Here is a 20,311-nt window from a genome sequence, read left to right on the forward strand (position 1 = left end):
GAAGATCAAATTTATTTGTCTACTTATTTGGGCTACAACTTATGGCTTAAATTAACCGTTATGTTTTTCTTTTTTTTGAGATTTCGTACTGATTTAAAAATCCCAAAGAGATATCTCATTACCATTTACCAGACCAAAAAAGAACACAAAGAAAAAAAATGTCAACTAAATTGCGTTAATTTTTATGTTTTCAAGTTCGCATCTCAGCTCTTTCATTTACATACATGTCATGTAAAAATGCTACCATTCGTTAAGATTCCTAACTGAAACTTCATCCTCTCACACGGTCATGTTACTCGTTACAGTTTATATTTACATATAAGCTCATTACTCCAGGATCTTAGTTGACAGAATCAAGTGTGTGAGGTATCACACAAGTGATCTCAAGATGTTTAACACATCACAAACAATTAGACACACGCAAACACATAACCCAAACTATAATACTCTGTCCTACGTTTATAATCTGCAAATCATGAATTCTGTTCTTTTTATTTTTTTGTTGTTGTTGTCTGATTGTTAAGCCTTTTGCTTTAGAACTTTATAAAGATATGAAGTTGAAGTATCATCAAAAAATGAAAAAAAAAAATTAAACCAAAAGAAGAAACATGGTGAAAAAAATATATCTCTCAGGTGTACACTGACTGAGTGAATAATCAAGCAATCGAACGCTATAAACTGACCACAGCGACAACCAATGCCACAGTCCATTATACGTAGTTGACAAGTTGGTATCAACCGACGTAACAGCGAGTGGCCATCATTGCAGTGCTCAGGAATATTTCAAGCAAAAGAAGTATACCGATCTTGAGGACTACAACTGTGTGTGATATATATAATTTCAAGTGAATCAAAAAGTGTGTTTTATCATCAAAAAGAGAAAAAAACAAAAGATGAATTTAATTTTTGTAAGTGTTCCTTCTATATTAAATTCATTATCCTTTTTCATAAAACCAAAAGACAAAAGAAAAGTTCTTAAAAGTGATTAATTTTATGTTCTTCGTCACTCATAAAAATATTCTTGGAAAATCCATTGATTTATCTTGAAGATAATATATTAGTACCTTATGTGATGATTGAAAAATATTTCATCAAACCATTTAGGGTGAGACGAAGGACAAACACGCGCGCCCAGCAAGCATACTGAATAATAATTCGACACAAACCAAAAAATATCGCAATTTTTTGCTATTAGCAAAACCTAATCTTAGTTGTACTTTATGAATTTAAATTGATTGAGACGGCTGAATGATGGAATTTTTGATATAAAAAGAATGCCGAAATCTGTGGGCATGATGTCTAAATGGACATGATGATAGAAAAATTGATTTTGATTATTGCCCATAAATCTTCATCAGCATAAATTGAAAGATAGTTCATAGAATTTTAACTTAGAAGTTAAATTATCGTGACTGAGATGTAATTTTTCTTTTTTCTTCATTTATGAGTCCATTGTTGGACTTTTTTGCGAGTGCATAATCTGCCTTTATGATGGCTACTTGTTTTTAAGGACATAAATACATAATGGTGCATTTCTTTTATTTTTGTCAGTTTACAATAAAAACTCCGCAATTAGAAACTTCTATTTCGTTGCAAAAAATTCAATTGGAATTTTTGTGTTGTAAATATAAAATAAAAGTATTTTGCAATATTTAACCAATAACATGCATAAGATTATAATTTCCATGTGTCATTTTTGGTAAAATTTAGTTTTATTTTCGTTCTAATGAAAAAGAAGTGGGAGCCGTGCAGAGATGATTTTATTTTTTTTTGTTATACAAATTATTTTCAATTTTGATCACTGGTGAAATATGATCAAGGGTTATTATCCAAACTAAAAGTTTAAAATTTTTTTTTTTGAATATTTTGTTCTTAATTTATGTTAAGTTTTGAAAACATCTTTTCTATAATAAAAATCATGAAATCGAAATACATACTCGCTTAGCAGAAATTCAAAAATGAAAAAAGGTTCAATGAAAGGTGCCGTTCAAAATGATTTTCTCGAAAAATTTTATCTTAAGATTGGCCTTGTCTAAAAAATAAAAAAAAAATTAGAGCCTTTTTTACAAATGAAAGAGTAACTGAATTATGTTATATCAGAGCCGGAGATATCCATTCCAAGTGATAATATTGAAAAAAACATTATTGACTTTCAGAATGCCAGAGAAACTTTTTTGCTAAAATATGAAAAAAAAATCCTTCACCCATTCAAGTAGTGAAAATGTGTACTCACAGACTGACGGAAGTGATGACAAAAGTCACTTTTAGGATTTCTCCATCTTTGTATTGTCAATTTTAATTAATTAATTTAAAATTACAGACATTTCTTTGTTTTTGTTGGTCTTGTTATTTAGGCTGTAGTGTTTAAGCCATTCAGAATATTTGCTCTAGATTTATCTAAACAGTATTTAACATAATTATGAACGTCGTATAAAAAAAACTCCGTTTAAAAAAGTACTGCAAAAGTACATTAATGTTAATTTTTTTAGAAATTATTCAAAAAACTTAATTTAAAAAAAAGAAATTGTTGCCTTTGATTTTTCAAAATCATTTTTCTTTATCTAAAATTTTGTTTTTCAAAATTAGTTTTTTACTCCTTCAAGGAAACGTAGTGATTTTGCATAATCAATTTCATTTTACAGTAAGAATGACCACCAAAACTTATTTTTGTTTGCGTAAAATTATCGCACAGAATCGCTCCTGAAACATCCATTAATATATGTTAATTGAATTGTTATTTTTTTTGAGAAAACTTTAAAGACTTTTTTCTCTAAACAAAACCTTTTTAGTTTGGTTGCTTGATAGCTCAAAATCTTATAATCCGATAAAGCTGAAACTTACACCGTTTCTTCTTTATAGTCACAATTGCTAGATGGATTCATTTACTTATTTTTCAATCATAATTTTTTTTTAAATTTTTAAATGGTGGAAAAATAACATATTTTTCTGAAAAACTAGCACCAAATTTTGAATTTTATATTTTTTTTAATTTTTTAATAACATCGACTAAAAACAAGTATAGTAAAAGTTATATTTGTGTCTTAACGGTTTTGAATTAAGCATCACAAATGATAGCCGATTCTCCACCTGTGTATATGATTTCTCAGCTTATAAAGGTATAAATAAAACATCAAATAGGATTGTTGCTTATACGTTTGTGCAAATTTTAATTATCTGCCATCCTCTCATTTCCCTTCCAATCACATATTATACAATGAAATTCGACAAACGGGGTTTCTACTGTATCATTTCACTTTGATGTTACAGTTTGAACGGAATGTGCTTTAACCGACTTTTTTTTGTATCTAAAACAATTTAAGGGCTCTTTGATAATTTCTTTCAAAACCCGTTTAAATGTTATTTTATCTTATCACATTTCATTCTTCTTTACAAAACGAGATGAATGTCAGGTTGAATGTCATCTTAACCTAGTTTGGGTATATCAAACAAAGTAATTTTAATTTCATACTTGAATGCAAATGAGCACACACCGACACAAATGTGCTTTGTGCCTACACACATTTTACTCGAAATTGATTTTTATTAAGAAAAGCAAACCACTTCACCTGTTCTGACTCCGAATGGACGTGAAAGAATTGATTATAAAGTTCAACGACATCATAAGAATGACAGTGTGAATGGTGTCGGATTTAGTATAAGACAAAGGAAACGCCGTTTTTAAGACCGTTTTTCATTGGGGCTCTAGTTTGAGGTTATGACATATTTTATTTGTTTTATGTAATGTGTATGTAATGTTTCTTGTGCAAACTAAAATCTAAATTGCATGGACATCTTGTAGGTAATAATTTAAAATAAATAATTAAAAAAAAAAACGAATTAAAACCACGTATTATTAAATGTTTTTTAAACATGATGATGGAATCTATCCCAAAACACGGCATCAGCATAAAAAGTTGTGTAATTTTTAAAGTTAAATTAAAGCAGATTTCAAATGTATTTTTTATTTTATTCATTTTAATATTACTGAAATGTCTTTGGTGTCTCACAATATTATTTTCTAAGACCATTCAAACATGAAAATATAAATTTTTCATTCTTTTGAATTTTAAGGAAAAACTTACATTTTATTTGAATCATAGTCAAAAAAGGACCAGGGCCCCTGTTCTGTAACTTTATCACTGGCGATAAACGTTTTTCAACGTCTCTAAAATTCATTCTTTCAAATTCAGAATTTATGAATTAATAAATTATGATCTGGAACAAAATTTCTTTTATTTTGATGAGATTTAATGGATTTAAAAGTCATTCAAATATTTTATCGCCAGTGATAAAAGTTACAGAACATGGGCACAGGCCCTATTAAGAATTGTATCGCCTCAAAAAATTCTCCCTAGGTAATCCAGCCGTTGCGTATGAATACCACTTAATAAAATCTTGAGATTCTCTCAACGATCAATGGTTCAAGTTCAGATACATTTTTTTTCATCTGTTCTTTGTTCTCGAGATTCATGTTGAGTAAGTTAGTTAGACACATTGTTGAGAAGTCGTGTGTATTGTGCTACTTTCTTCGGAGTAGTGTTGTGATATACATAGCATGTCTGATTTGCCTCAGTTTTTTTTTATTATTTTGTTTCTTCGCTTAAAAAAAGATCGATAGCAAGATTTAAAATGTATAAAATAAAATGCACGACTGTGTCGCATGTACCTTTTCTCTTTTGATATATAATAGTGGCGAAATATTGAAAGCTTATACTTTTGATTGAGTTTTGAAAATTAAAAAACACTGAAACAATTGGTGCAAGTTCGCATTTTTTAATTTTTTTTTAATAAATAAACTTAAAAAAAATTAAAAACATGAACAAAATTAAATTTTTCGAATGGGCAATGCTGTATAAAACCTATTTCTAAAAAATTTTGTATTGCAAAATAAAAAAATTCCCATTGAAAAACAAATATTTATTGCAACTCAAAAATATTTGCATCGAAAAAAAAATTTTATTCCAACTGAAAAATATTTGTTTTAAAAAAAAAAAGTATTTATTGCAACTAAAAATATTTTGCATTAAAAAAATTGTATTGCAAATGAAAAAAATTTGCATTGAAAATAAAATTTTTATTGCAAATAATAATATTTTGCATTAAAAAAAAATTCAATGCAAAATGTGTCGAATTCTTCGAATTTCTTACAATTTTGAATATTTGACCATATATTAGCTATTTCAATCATAAAATTGAACCTTATATATGGTCAAATACTCAAAATTGTAAGAAATTCGCAAATATTAAAAAAAAATATTGAATGCACACACTTTGCATTGATTTTTTTTTTTTTTTCAATGCAGAAAAATTTGTATTTGCAATAAAATTTTTTTTTTTGAATGCAAAATATTTTTATTTGCAATAAAAATTTTATTTTCAATGCAAATATTTTTCATTTGCAATACAATTTGTTTTTTAATGCAAAATATTTTCAGTCGCAGTAAATTTTTTTTTCAATGCAAATATTTTTTTTTTATTTGCAAAAAATATTTTTTTCAATTTCAAATGCATTTTTTTTAATTGACGGATGTCTTGGCGAGAAGCACTTGCATTTCTGTTATGGTTTAAACATCAAAGAGCAAATGAAAATGCTTGAATTTGAGTCTTCTACTTGCATCCGTTATTTTTTTGCCGCCTAAGTTATAATACTATCCCCAAATTTTATATTGAGCTTCTTACTCAAGCTCAATAGTATCTTTTATTTGGTACTTATTTTATCAATGCCAAAGAAAAAGAAGTCATATCTATTATTTAAACCAAATATCTATTTATCTACACAAAATAAATGTGTACATGACTATGTTATAATTTTATTTACTTTATTCTGTAATAACGGTGTATTTTTGTTTTTCAGGTAACGCTTTTGGCAACAAAGCTTTTACTAAGTTCTGCTTATCCAGCTGACGGCCTTGTCGAGTAAGTAACTCATGTATACTTTTGTTTAAGAAATCAGCTTTTTAACATTTTCTTTGCTTTTTTCTCCTACTGCATGCCTGCAAAACTTCAACATAGAATTACATTCTCTCTTCAAAAAACACATTTTATATACCTACTCTTAGTTTGAATGGCTACACTCACTTCAAGTCAATATTTAACCGTTCATTTTACAAAATTAGCCTAAATAATGATCTTAGGAAGTTGTATATTATTATTTCTAAAATGGACCACAATAGTTACTTACAGTTCTTTAAACTTATTTTAAAGATTATAAACACTACCCAGCAATATAAACGTAGATTTAATTGAAAAATGTACATAAAATCTATTTTTAAAACCTCAACATAATTAAATAAATTAAAGAATTACTTCATAACATTTCAATTTTGTTACACTTGAACTATGTTAATTTTACTCCCATAACTGTGTATATAAAAATGTTAATCCCCCAAAGACTTACATAAATATACACGTATATAATACAAAAATATATATAAAATGAAAACATACAAACCATTTGATTTCAGAATTGAAAAACAAAGGCTGGTTAAATTTCCAGAAGAAACTTTTCGATTTGAAGATGATAACGAACAAAAATCGTCCGAAGCCAAACGAATTTTAGAAGAAATCAATAAAATCAATGTTGCATTGGGCTATGTCAAGAAACAAGAACAAAGTCCCTCACCATCTCTCCTCGATTCAAATCAATTCCTCTTCCCAAAACCTGCATATCATCCATTTCATTCGCAATCTATAAATAGTGGCATTCTTCAGCCATCAATTCGAAATTTGAACTATTTCAGAAATTCCTATCCTCCTAATCTAAGCTCCAAATCCATTAAATCTCCTGATTCTAAGCTTTACTTCTATAATTATCGACACCCCGATGATTTGGAAACTGATTTCCAAAAACCAGTTAAACAATTTATAGTTCCAACACAAAATGATAACAATCTTCGTGAATTTAAACTTATCGACTATAAAGTTGTGGGAGATTACCAAGAAACTCCTAGAAATACACAAGAAAAACGTTTGGAACCCAAACTGCGCTTGTATTTTGTTCCGCGTCAGCTGAACGTTAACGAAAAATCAATGGACTATCATAAGAACGAAAAATTGATTAAAATTGAAAAATTGCCAACTATTCGACCATTTTCGAAGTTATCAGCAGAAAAACAAAAGCTTAACACAAAACCTCAAGTTTCCATTGGTCAAAAATTTATTACTTCACCTTCAACAACGACAACAACAACTCAGGCACCACCAACTGAGTCATTGAAAACACACTTCGGCGGATTTTTCAAACGTCCTAGTTCAGTGAACGCACAAAATGTAGAAGTTAAGCCAGTCTTACAATCTGTTCCGCTAGAGTTGCCACAATATTCACAACAACAAGTGAGACCCGATGCAGTTACAATTGATAACTATGATTCAGACTCATCGGAAGAAGGTGATTACCCCCAAGATAACGAAAAACACATTTTCGCCGGACTACGCAAGCCTGATATGGCCGAAGTACAGAAAGAGGCTCTCAAAGAAAGTGGAATCATAATACAGCGACTTAAGGTTCGAAAAGGCGGTATAGCTATTGCTGGCCCGGGTGGTGTTGCTACTGCCGGTAGTGGGGGAACTGCTATTGTTGGTCCCGGTGGATATGCTCTAACTCATCCTAGAAGTCTTACAATTGCTGGTCCTGGTGCCAAAATTATCGCCGTTCCAGAATCTACTGACTTAAAAGACGCCCTCCAACGAACAAACTCTGGCAGAAGTTTTACTGATGAGGGCCAATTAGTGGCTACCGGTCCGATTGTCTATTATTCACCAGATGATAATAGCCAAATTCTATAATAAATATAATTTTAGTTTTAAATAAAATAAAACAATTAAATTTAGTACAATTCTCAGAGTAGGCGTATTTTTAAGTAGGACTTAATTATTAGTTGAAATGTGCTTAAGCCTTTTAAGAATATTATATTTTAAAATATACACAAATTAAAAGAAAACATAATAACTTGTATTTTTCTTCATTAATAACACACGCTATTACCATAACCTAAGCATACAAATTTTATTAACATCTTTCTTTTAACAAAGAATACCAAATAAATCGGTGCTTTATTAACAAACTTAAATTATCTAGATGGCAGCCTTCAAGCTTTAACTCTTGGCCTCAAATGCCCTACTTCTTTCCGTCAACTGCATATTACAACCCGCCTTCTATCAGCAACAATAATGTACAGCTTTTTAGTAAAAAATACAGAACAATGACAGCGCTCGATGTTGTACAACCTAATTCCTGGGACGCTAATTCGGGTTTATTTCTGAATCCGTATCCATATTCCTACTTTTACAGCTCAAACGTTATGCCTTCGTTATCTAATCAAAACCTTAAACAAAAAACACTAAAGCAAACAGAGAAACCAAGTAAGAAATTCCCTGAGCCAACTACAAAGCCACCAAGCACCAGTAATAAGCTGACAAGCAAGTCTTCTAATGGCCTGAAAAATGACGGCCGTTTGATAGCAGCTGTTCAAAAAGTCAATCCTACGTTTGAGATTGAAAATATTGTCCCAATTCCAGGAACACCGTACTATCAAATTGCATCTGTAGAAAAGTTTCCTTTGAAAAAATCGAAGCCTAAAGCAAGCGATAGCGAATATTTTGGAGATATCAAAGTAGAAGCTACTGGTAAGACATCAGCTGGAAATAGTGTGCCAGATATATCATTTGGCTCCTATTTCCTTCCGTACAATTCGAATGTTCAGAGCTCTGACAGGAAAACAGCTTCTCTCATATTGCAACCAAGTTCGAAAGCTATAGTTGGTAATGGAGGAACAGCAATATCGGCACCAATATCAAGAGCTGTTTTAAAGAAAGGAGTACCAACGAATGTATTTTTCAATCCTGAATCAGTGGCTATAGCTGGAGCTGGTGGACGGGCGCATGCCCAGGCAGATTTGATATTGGATATTATTGAGTAACGATAGTTCGAATATTCGAACTCTTGATTTTTCCTATAATATTTTATAAGCTTCTTCACCAAATGTATAATTTAACTTACGCTTAAGCTATTTCTTTTGTCATATTCTATGTAAATAAAGGCTTTCTTTACAATTCTTAAATTTATTCTATTTCAAAATTCTGGTAAAAAAGTTTGTATTTCTGCTGGTTCTTCAATCTTTTTTTTCTATCGCCAAACTATAATAAATATTTGAACTGAAACAGCCTTTGGAAATGAATGAAACAAAAAATCTATAATCGTAGCAAAAGATTGGGAAGATTAAACAGCAATGGTGATGTTGTGTCATTTCCGTATTACGGAGGACTCAAAGGCCATTCGCTCAATGTTAGCAAAGATGGAAAATTCAACACCATGGTTGTTCTGAATCCCAAATATGCCGAAGGTCGAGGCAGTTCGGATACTTTTTTCAACAAAATTCAAAATTCTGCTGCTCGTTTGGTGGCAATCCAAGAGAAGGCTAAACAAAAGGGAAGTTTTAGCGAAGAGGACAACAAATCATATGCAGATAGTCTATTTGAATTAGGTCTTGCAGCACAGAGTCTGGCTCAGTTGCAACAAAATGGAGAAATAAAAGATTTTAGCAAACTTCTTCAAGGCAGTAATACACAATTTAGGCCTCAACCTGTTAATGATAGTCCCTTGGCACAAGTAGGGGATTTACCTGTTCAGAATGGAGATAATATGATGGTGTCTGTTACACAGGATGAACCCTATGACGATTCTGGAGAAAGTGTTTTAGTGAACGCTCCGAAAAAAGATGCATCTGTTGCTGAGGCAAAACCAGTTGGTAAGTCTTATAGACAAAACTGAGGAATCTCTTACCTATTTTCAGAAAAGTGATTACGTTTTTTTTTACTTTTTTTCAGTTCTTTTTCCTTGGTTTTGAAATTTCTTCTCATGTTTTCTAAGTAGGATTTTAACACTTTTTTCTATTTTTAAGGTCTCTCAATTGTTGGCGAAGGAGGTGTAGCTTCATCAAAACCAAATGCAGTTGCAATTTCTGGTCGTGAAGGTCTAGCAGTTTCGGCACCAAAAGCAACAGCAATAGCTGGTGTATCACCTGAGGAAGCTGCAGCATTCAGTGTTAATGTCCCGACTAGAAATGATATTATCATTAAAGCTTTTCAAAAAGCAAATGCACCACGTTCTACCTCAGGGGGTATTAAATTACTAGAGGAAAAAAACATTGCGAAACGATCAGGAATCGAAGGTCAAAAACCTAACACTGAAAATGAAGCTGGTTTAAATATTTTACTTGTTGAACCCAGATTTATGGATAGAATTAACTTCCAAGACAAACAACAAATGTCCAAGATCCAAGCTGACATTGAACCAAAAAGCTTAAATGTTCAACCAGTAGCAGCAGATTTTAACGAAAGCAAATATCTTAGTAATATGGCATATAGAAATTATTTATTGTCATCATTTTATAACTCATAATAATCTATACCAATGTAAATCTTATTAAAATTATAAAACTAATAATAATAACTTTGAAATCGATTATTTCAAAAACTATTGGTTATATTTTATTGATTTAAATATTAGAATCAAATGTACAATTTTTCCTTTCGGAAATGGTATCATTTATTACTGTAAGTGTTGGCGTTATTTTTTCATAATTTTTTTTTTTATTTTGATAATAATTTTTTTTTAGAAAAATGCCCCTTCCACCTAAACGGGGAGAGATAGACCCCCCCTTCCAAAGAACAAAAATGATTGTATTGAGCTCCTCTACAAAAACCCGTTATCAAATCCTGGCGCCCAAGTTATCCTACTACGTGCCGAAACAACATGTTTGTTCTATACCTAGAAGTTCGAATTTCTGTATCTGGGTTGAAATCGAAAAATTTTTTTTTCTAAGCCAATTTTGAAGTGATTTTTGATATATTGATATTTTTTAAATAGCATGTTGTTTCGAAAACATATATTTTAAATTGATACCGAAGTTGGGCAAATGACAAAAAAAATTGAATTTTTGAACTTTGACATCTTATAAATTTTTAGTGGTTTAACCGAGTTACATATTTTATACATTGTTAAAAAGGTATATTTATCTTCTATCAGAAACTGTAAAAAAATCGAAAATGGGTAAAAAATTGTCGAAGCTAGAATTTTTTCAATGGGTGAAGGTCCAAAAAACCGTTTTTTGCCCGTAACTCCAGATTTTGGGGGTGTTAGGGGATTTTCAAATACCGTTTCGTATTCAGTGCGACTAGCTCTACAAAACCTGATAGGTATCCGCCCGCGTATATTTTAAAACCTCATTTTTGTAACACCGTGTAATCTATACCAATGTAAATCTTATTAAAATTATAAAACTAATCAATTAATTAATAAAATATTGTATGACAAGTAATTTAATTCGTTTCCTAGTATTAAAAATCTTGATTTTCGTTGTCAAACACTTGACATGATTTTATGCTGGTTAATTTAGCAGTTTAACTTTTTTTAAACCAAAACCATAGTCAACCGAGTTAAAATCTTTGGAAAAGTATGTAAATCATATAATAAAACGGCAAACACTTATTTTGTGGTACAAAATACGCGGCCCACAATAACCGAAGGGGCATAAATTATATACCGAACGATAGGAAATTTTATCTAGATGTGCAGAATGTATACTTTGTTTATTTTTTTTTTACCGAAATAGATTAAAACAATAAATTAAAATGGAGGAAAAAAACAAAAACAAATGTGCTGAACCACGCCCTCTCCCTTCTGGAAGTGGAAACTTCTAAAAGCAAAGACGAGAACCTTCGAAGACATTCTCGAATTTCGAATAAAATTAAGTGTTGCATATTCTTAGTAGTAAATAAAGTGATTTATATAGTGTGCTTATTTGAGCATAAATAAAAGTTACAATTGGCACTCGAATTTTGAGTGCGGGGTCGGCTAGTGTGTATAAATACGATTGTAATAGGTTATTTAAATGAAATTGTTAACTTTTGATTTGAGGAATATAGAAAGTTAATTTAAATTTTAATACTTTACAAATAAAAATTGAAATTCTTAGTATTAGTACCATATAAATACTTGTAGCTGTAGCTGTACTTTTGTGGTACTAAGACGAAACCTAACATGTCAGATAAGGCGAAGTACTTGAAAATAAAAAACTCTAATATTCTAATCAATTTGTATCATTAAAGCAAATCTTGCAGATATAAAATTCTATAATTTCCAAAAATAATTTATTTTAAGGTATAAAATTCACTACCTACACAGGTATCTACACAAATTCTTTCAAATCTATTTTTTTAATTTAATTAATAAGGTGCTTTTTGTTAGAGTTCGAGTTTTTTTAATAAACTTTGTTTAAGGTTGTAATTCTTCTTTAATCTTTATTTTCAAGATGAATATATCGTCATGCTAGATACTATTTAAGCCTTTGGGTGTCATGGCCATAATTTGTCGGTGACACCTCATGTTAAGCACTAAAAAGTTTGGCAGTCAAGGGTTTAATACTTGTCCCACCACAGTCATAAAACCTTCGGTTTCAATGAAAGCCCTTAAAATTTCAAGCTGCCTTCAAATTGGGTAATGAAAATTATTATTTCTAACAATTTTTGAAAAAAATTTAGAGCTGTGAGACGTAGCTACGATAGAGCGTTTAATCACTTAAAATTGATGACTCGTGAAACCATAACCTTATACGTCTTCATAACAGTTTTCACTTTTAACTAAGGCTAAAAAAAAATAATAAAAAAACGTTATTTGGTAAAAATGATAAATTTATTTATTTTCAATATATGTACATTGCATTTAAAAAAGTTTTTTAGAATAATAAAATTTGCACTCAATCCTTCTTATAGGTTTCTATAGGTGTAAGGAAGGGTACAACGATGTGTGGAAATTTTCAAAAAAATATCACCCTCACCTGACGTATACAATGTAGCACTTTCTTCCTTCAAGAATTTCGTTTACTTTCAAAATTAGATTGAAATCTTGAAATAGATGAAAGACTTTATAATTTATATTAATTCGTTTGTTATCATTTTAACATACTTTAACAATCGATTTTTTAACTCATTTGAATTCATTTAAACTGTGTCTATTCTAAGATACAACAAAATGTAAAAGAATGATGTAATATGCTTAAAACCTACATTATTCAGTCAAAAGGTGGAGGGGACAAAGTACCTTCAAGTATGTAGAGAAAATATAGACACATACGTACAGTATATGTTATATGAATAATGTTATAAGAATAAGGCGTTTAAAAAATATCAAAAAAGAATTTTTGATACTAAGTTGAAAGTGGGATTACATTTCTACATTAGTTACAAATCAACATAATATGGACCCGGCTTAAGATTCAAAGATAAAACATACAGTAAGTATATTTTTTTAAATAAAATATTTGATCCGAAATTTTGCGAAATTATCAAGATGTTGGAATGCACCCGTCAAAAAAAAAGTAGTGCAGAGAACAACCACCTTTTAATATTACGAAATCACAAAATTAGGCCAACATTTTTTTCATAAGATGTAGTTGCGACAGTATCACAACAAAATTGCATAGTTTATCAGGTTTTCGCACCCATGCTAATCGAACTCCATTTATGCTGTAGCTTCCCAAAAGGATTTGTTGGTACGTCGTATGTTGAGAAATATGTCTTCAATTTTAGATGCTGAGATGAAAGAATTGATTTGATTGCCTTCTTAATTAATAAGGGCTGTTTATTTATGATACTACCGTATGAACAACAAAAATTAAGTGTACATGATTAATGATCATTGAGAAGTTGTTATAAAGAACTCAGAAACCGGGTCGTGCATCAGATCTGGTAGTTCTGATATTCGGCATAGTTGTTAACCTAGGGGAAAGGTTTTTGGACTCGAGCGTCCAACGCAACTTGGTCGAAAATTCAAAAACTGTAAAAAACCACCCGAAATTTTCAGTGTCGGTTGATGTAGGTAATCTCTAATTTTTTGCAAAAACGATGTTTCACGGCTTCCAAACTTTTTTCTATTAACTCGAATTAAAAATCATTTCTGTGTGTCTCTGAATTTCTTGTTTTGTCTTCAAAAATAACATCAAATAACTCGATACCATTTTATTAAAAAAAGAGAGGTTTTCCTGTTTTCAGAGACGGCCTATTCCTTTGAGTTCTTAGAGTCAGTATTAAATTCCTTGAAAGTATTTAATTATTTACTTAACCGAAATAATTTATATTGTAATTACAAGAATTCAAATTATATTTATAAAACACTTTTTCTTTTTTTTATTGTATTTTTGTTAATTTTGTCTTTTGGTTTGACCTTTAGAAGGGCGACTTGTGGACGTAAGATTTTTCTAGACTTTTTAGGTAAGTTTAAGAATGCTAAAACGAAGATTTTGAGCAAACAAATTATATTTGCATTTTTTATTAAAAAAAATATTGAGAAAGCTTTAAGAGAAAAACATAAATCTTTTGATACCAAAACAACGTCAGCAAACAATAGTAAAGTAATTTAACTTCGTAGTTGGTGTACCTAAAAGAAAAATTGTTTATGAATTTTATTTTTACGTTTTGCTTTTAAATTTTAATAACTTATAACTAGTGCATGAGAAAGACAATTCCAACGATACTTCATTTCTTCTCTTTTACGTTAAGGGGAAACAATTCCAAAAATGAGAGAAAATGGCCAGAAACAAATCACAAAAAAAAAACTCTATTTTTTTTTATAAGGAGGGGCTAAAAAGGAGATATCGATGAACATTAGTTTTGAATTTCTGAGTTTTGAAAAGCAATGGGAAATCAGAAGCTGGTAACGCCTTCTATATTCGTGTAGTACGGCAGAAGAAAGAATCTCTGTTTCTCAACTAATTTTAAAATAAAAATTGTATTTATTAAATTATATGAAAACGTTCGCATTTGAGTACTACACCAAAGCAAAAATTACAATTTTCTTCTTCTTCCTTCTAATAATATGTATATCAATCTCCAGTATGGCTTCACGCACATTCATATATGTCAAAATATCCGCATGCATACAATATTTTATTTATAAAATTTAACAGATTCAATGTACGAACATTTGGCACAAAAAAAAAAAAAAAAAAAAACAATTTTCTTTTGTTTCATTTATCCAAAAACTATTCAGGTTTTATTTAGCTCCAAGATTGTTTATTTTAAGTATTTAGGCAGGCTTCAACTGTGAACAGAACCTATTATCAACAAAAATTATCAGGGTAAAAAAAAGCTCCTCAGGGTGTACCTAAAGTTTAAAGTGAAGTTTAAAAATACTCACAATCCCACACGACAGTGGATTTTTCAAGAAGGAACCTAAATAACCAGTAGATTATTAGGAATTGATGAATTTTTGCTTATATCTTAAGTAATACTTGTGAATATACCCACCAAATTTTAACTTGTAAAAATGATACCCCAATCAGATATAATTTTTGTCTAATTACACTGGTCAACAAGGTTTTTGCCACAAGAACCAAAATATACTCTTCTAGTAGTTTTTGGGGTGCTGAATCCGATTTTGAAGTCAGAAAAATTTTATTGGCCTTCGTTTTTGAAATATTACCGTTAGAAAATGTCAAAAAACGTAATTTTAGCTGTTTTCGAGGTTTTGTTTTTATGTGGAGTAATTCATTATGAATAAATTTGTAACGGTGCCTATAAGAGCTAGTTTTATTCCTTCAAAAAATGTTTAAATCTCTCCGATATCTCTTTTCTTGCCCGAGATATTTAAAATTTAAGTAGCGGTCTTTGAATCAGAAACAACACTGGCCAACCAAATTAAACTTTTTTTGCCACAAGAATCAAAATATACTTTTCTGAAGGTTTTTGGGTTGCTGAACTCGAATCCACAATCGGAAAAATTCTATTAGCCTTTGTTCTTGAAATATTACCGTTATAAAATGCAAAAAAAGAGTTTTCTTATAACGGTTATATTTAAAGAACGCAAGCTAATAGAATTTTTCCGATTGCGGATTTGAGTTCAGCAACTCAAAAACCTTCAGAAAAGTATATTTTGGTTCTTGTGGCAAAAATTCTGTGACAAGTAACTTAAACTTTAGATTAAATTTAGTTTTTCTTTGGCTTATTAACTGAAACTTAAGATATCTCGAGCAATAACAGAGATATTGGGAAAATTTAAACAGTTTTTGAAAGAAGAATATCTGTTTTTATACGTTTTTTAGCATTTTATAACGGTAATATTTCAAAAACGGAGGCCAATCAAATTTTTCTGACTTCTGATTCGGATTCAGCACCTCAAAAACTACTAGAAAAGTATATTTTGGTTCTTGTGGCAAAAAAAGTCAAATTTTGTTGACCAGTGTTATAAATAACTTGCAGTAGATTTCTAAAAATAAAGATTTTCTCAATTTTTTTTGTATAAATGGCGCCTTAAGGTTAAAAAGAAGAATAAATATATGTACAAATGTAACATTGAGATACAAAGATTATACGTATCTTATAATAAAAATCTTTTATTACAAAATTAATTTAATAACTAACATATGTATGACCCCAACTAACAACTAGCTAGAGATTTTTATTTATTGTAAACATTTTCATAAAATTTATAATGCTTTTAATTTATGTCCATATACGTATGTACCAAGTTTAATCTTGAAACACATAAAATTTATTTTTAAAAGATCGCAAACGCGATGCACTAGTTCAACCACCGCAACAAAAAACTACTGAACGAGCATAAAAACAAGTTGAAAGATGGTCAAAAACAAAAAAAAAATAAAGTATAAAATAAAACCTGCCCTTAATAGTGCAAGCATCTTTTATATAAATAGACACAAAAAGGAATCAAACCTAGGAATACTAGTAATTCCTCTTCTATGTATAAAAACTTATTCTGATGCACCTGGAATGCTATTGGACAAGATGCGTCGTCTTCTTCATCGTCGTCGTCGTTGTTATCATCATCATAGCAACTTCTTTCTCATCTTCATGGCCATAACGAGTTTGCATTCTGCAAGAAAGAAGATACAAAAAACTATTTGCACTGCATCTTTGCGTGACATTATACCAAATATAACTTCAAGACAATCTTATAAAAGGGCTTCGGACTTTGCTCCTTGTATCATTTTCCCTTAAGATCTAGTGGTGCACGCAGTTCTAAATAATAATTCTAGTTAAGAACACAAAACATCATATTGTTCTATTAAGAAACATTAACTTAGGAATCATTTTAAAGGTAAGATTTTTTGTACAGTTTATTTATTTATTTTTTTCTCAAAGTGAATATTAATTCAAAGTCTTTGAAACATTTGTTTCATTTAACTTTTATTAAATCGTGATTATACCTAAAAAGAAGATCGGTTTAATTCTTATTTCCAACACAAAGTGTTCTTCTTTATTAATTTTTTTTTTTATTTTTGCAAGAAAATTGATTCAAAGCAAAGATCTTGACCTCGACAATGCACAAGATACAAGAACCCATCCTAAGAAACCTGTTCATTGCATCTGCCACTTGGATGCATCTATTCCAAGAGAATTAAAGATATACACAATAAATAGGTACCCCCAAGCGTTTTATTTGACCGGTTTTGCATTTAGATCTTTGTTCTGCATCTGGACGCGAGTATTTTATTGATTTTTCGCGAATAAAAGTTATTTTTAAGTCAAGATTTCTTCTGTGCTTTTATATCCAATTTAAAGTATTTTTTTTTTTTCGTTTTAGATGTTTTTAATTGCCTTTGTGGGTTATCTGGCGATTACAAGTGCCCTGCCAGCACCTCAGTTATTAGCTCCTGCTGCAACCTTGACAGCGATTCCAGCACCACATCAAATTTTAATACTTACCCCTCAAGCTCAAGTTCAACTTGAGCCATCGCTCAAATTCCCAGTTCAGAACTTAGCTCGCATCGAAAGCCCAATTGAACAAACATTACTCTATGTACCAAGTGAGAATATTATCAGTGCGTATCCTAAAGTAGAAGGCGTCCAACAGGGCAAACAATTGAAACAATTGGAGACTTCAAACATCACCAATGTTGTTAACCAATTCGTTACTGCTGGTCAAACTGTACAAGCCGAATTACAAGCACTGCAACAACAATTGTCACAGGGACTTGAAAATATCATCCAACCTGGCCAGAAGATCGAAGGTAGTCCTGTCGGTGCGGAAGTTCTCAAATCAGGTGTTCAACTTTTAGAAATTCCACGTCAAGAATCTGGTCGTTTCTATAGCGTTCCAGCACCACAGTTCTACAGCAATTTCGAAGCTATCCACGCACCATTGAGCCCACTATTCGCCGTTCAACCAATTTCGGCAATTCGTGCTAGAAGTGTTGTGCATCCCGAAGATAAAGTTGCCCCAAGTGCCCCAGCCCAGGAAAATGTAGAGAATTTGGCAAAAATAGCTGAAGGTGTTGTCCAACAACAGGCTCAAGCTAATGGTAGCAAAAAAAAATATTAAATAGATGTGAGCAAATAAAGTTTTTATTCATGTTTTTAGAAAATCAAGCAAGAAATACTGAGACCGCAAGCTTGCCAGTGGAACAAGTACAACAAGCAGACAATTTCGATGATAAAAGCCTGAAGGTCCAAAAAGAGAACGAACAAGCTCCAGCTAACTCACAATTTGGCAAATTTTTGGGTTCCATTGAGAAACGAATTGACTCACCTGAAATTCCAGCATCTGATGGTAAGTATACTAAACCCATCAACTCTCAATGTAAAGTACCTAATTTCTTTTTTTCTTTTTATAAACTTTAATTTCATTGAAAGCTAATGTTGCTGAACTAAAACAATTAGATAATCAAGGTATTAGCATTGCCGAAGCAATTCCAGCTGGATTAGCTATTAGTGGTGAAGGTGGATTAGCACAGGCAAAACCAATTGCATCGGCTATTAGTGGAAAAGATGGTATTTCATATTCTGCTCCATCAGGAACAGCTATTTCTGGAAAAAGTGATATTGAAAAGAGCCCCTCACAAACCCTCTAGATGACCATCGATTTAACATCTTAATAGCTCTTGCGTCTTAAAACACAAAAAAACATTAACACACATTTCCACGAAATCATGACTAACATATATGATCAGTTACCACTGATCATCAACATTTATCACCATCAACATAAAAATAAAAAAAATAAAACATTCATGTCAACAAAAGTAAAAAGTAGAAAAAAGCATTTTTCATTTTTTTTTTACCTGAGTAAGTATTAATCAACTGGGATAGCTTTTGAAAGTTTTGGAACCGTTATCCTGGTAAAGTAAACTTTTTTTTCGTTTTCGGTAGTTGTCAGTCAGGGTCTTTGAGATGCATTAAGCCCTCAAAAATGATTCAGAAAAGTTGTCGTTGCAAGTTATTTCTTTGAAATTAAAAACAGTTGTAGATTTTGATAACAGAAAAAAGGAAAAGATGAAATTAAAAAAACATCAAAAGAAAGGTCTCTCCACGGAGAAAAAAAGGCACCTTAAAATAAGATGATGCGCCTATTAAATTTCACCACCTTAAAATAAGGTGATATCCGCTTAAAATAAGGTGATTCCACTTAAACTCAGTTAAATTTAATGTGAACTTCATCTTATTTTAATGTGAATTTTCATCCCAAAAACCGTCAAAAAATAAAAATTTATAAATTATAGTCACACTTAAGCTTTAGTTGCAATTTATCATACTCATTTCCAATAGTGAGATAGCATGATGGTAAGGCACTCGCCTAGTGACCCAACAGTTGTAGGTTCGATCCTCAGTGGCTGCCACAAAATGTTTCCACATAAAAATAAGATGGTCTCCGATTTAATTAAGGTGGAGATCATCTTATTTGCGCATTTAAGAAATTAATGTGATTTGTCACCTTGATTTAAGGTGGAAGTCATCTTAGCAAAAAAAACATGCAGAAACCCGCTTAATTTAAGGTGGGATCCGCTTAATTCGATGTGGTCTTTTTTCTCCGTTCTTAAGCTCTATTTATACTTTATATTTTCGACAAAAATCTAAGGGGTACTTCTTGCCAAAAAAAAAATACAATAAAAAAAAATCTCGAAATCCATGAAGTGCGACATAAAAAAAAAAAAATGAAACCCGAGAATTTCTTTGAAATCTCAGTTATATCCGTTGGAATCTGTTGGGGGAGGAGGAGGGGGGGGGGTGAAACTATGCACAGAATTAATTAAATTTATTGACAAAATTCTTCAAAATTCAACTTTTTCTATAAGTGTAAGAAACTACCTACTTCCTACTTAAAACTTAAAGGGTTCAAGATTGTTTTGAAATAGAAAACGTGTTAATAGATTTAACTTTTTACATGTTTTTGAACACATTGTATAACATATTCAGTCTCCTATTTGTTATTCCTATGGAAATCTTTCAAACAAATTTCGTTTTGATTTGAAGAAAAGACAACAAGAACGTACGAGTATAAATAAAAATAAATGCTCCG

General features: G+C 30.7%; 4 protein-coding genes across 4 annotated transcripts; all 4 read left to right on the plus strand.

The window, feature by feature from the left end:
* Nucleotides 1-721: 721 nt before the first annotated feature.
* LOC129912705 (uncharacterized) lies at nucleotides 722-7,860 on the plus strand. Its single transcript, XM_055991075.1, has 3 exons — nucleotides 722-908; nucleotides 5,855-5,916; nucleotides 6,465-7,860. The coding sequence occupies exons 1-3, from the start codon at nucleotides 894-896 to the stop codon at nucleotides 7,783-7,785; spliced, it is 1,398 nt and encodes a 465-aa protein (XP_055847050.1). The 5' UTR covers nucleotides 722-893; the 3' UTR covers nucleotides 7,786-7,860.
* A 341-nt stretch (nucleotides 7,861-8,201) lies between these two features.
* Nucleotides 8,202-8,918, plus strand: LOC129909395 (uncharacterized). The gene has a single exon (XM_055986481.1). The coding sequence runs from the start codon at nucleotides 8,202-8,204 to the stop codon at nucleotides 8,916-8,918; it is 717 nt and encodes a 238-aa protein (XP_055842456.1).
* Nucleotides 8,919-9,230: 312 nt separating this feature from the next.
* On the plus strand, nucleotides 9,231-10,399 carry LOC129909396 (uncharacterized). The gene is made up of 2 exons (XM_055986482.1): nucleotides 9,231-9,746; nucleotides 9,900-10,399. The coding sequence occupies exons 1-2, from the start codon at nucleotides 9,311-9,313 to the stop codon at nucleotides 10,397-10,399; spliced, it is 936 nt and encodes a 311-aa protein (XP_055842457.1). The 5' UTR covers nucleotides 9,231-9,310.
* Nucleotides 10,400-14,692: 4,293 nt separating this feature from the next.
* LOC129909397 (uncharacterized) lies at nucleotides 14,693-18,989 on the plus strand. Its single transcript, XM_055986483.1, has 4 exons — nucleotides 14,693-14,710; nucleotides 17,600-18,317; nucleotides 18,377-18,565; nucleotides 18,649-18,989. The coding sequence occupies exons 1-4, from the start codon at nucleotides 14,693-14,695 to the stop codon at nucleotides 18,864-18,866; spliced, it is 1,143 nt and encodes a 380-aa protein (XP_055842458.1). The 3' UTR covers nucleotides 18,867-18,989.
* Nucleotides 18,990-20,311: the final 1,322 nt, after the last annotated feature.

Source organism: Episyrphus balteatus, chromosome 2, assembly GCF_945859705.1.
Source record: "Episyrphus balteatus chromosome 2, idEpiBalt1.1, whole genome shotgun sequence".
Classification (NCBI taxonomy): domain Eukaryota; kingdom Metazoa; phylum Arthropoda; class Insecta; order Diptera; family Syrphidae; genus Episyrphus; species Episyrphus balteatus.

Excerpts from the sequence above, each read along its gene's own strand:
- LOC129912705 (XM_055991075.1), top strand. Across the intron at positions 5,917-6,464 it reads CCAGCTGACGGCCTTGTCGA|AATTGAAAAACAAAGGCTGG; the intron begins GTAAGTAACTCA and ends ATTTGATTTCAG.
- LOC129909395 (XM_055986481.1), top strand. The coding sequence starts at position 8,202 with ATGACAGCGCTCGATGTTGTACAACCTAATTCCTGGGACGCTAATTCG.
- LOC129909396 (XM_055986482.1), top strand. The coding sequence starts at position 9,311 with ATGGTTGTTCTGAATCCCAAATATGCCGAAGGTCGAGGCAGTTCGGAT. Across the intron at positions 9,747-9,899 it reads TGCTGAGGCAAAACCAGTTG|GTCTCTCAATTGTTGGCGAA; the intron begins GTAAGTCTTATA and ends TCTATTTTTAAG.
- LOC129909397 (XM_055986483.1), top strand. Across the intron at positions 18,318-18,376 it reads ACAACAGGCTCAAGCTAATG|AAAATCAAGCAAGAAATACT; the intron begins GTAGCAAAAAAA and ends TCATGTTTTTAG. Across the intron at positions 18,566-18,648 it reads TGAAATTCCAGCATCTGATG|CTAATGTTGCTGAACTAAAA; the intron begins GTAAGTATACTA and ends TTTCATTGAAAG.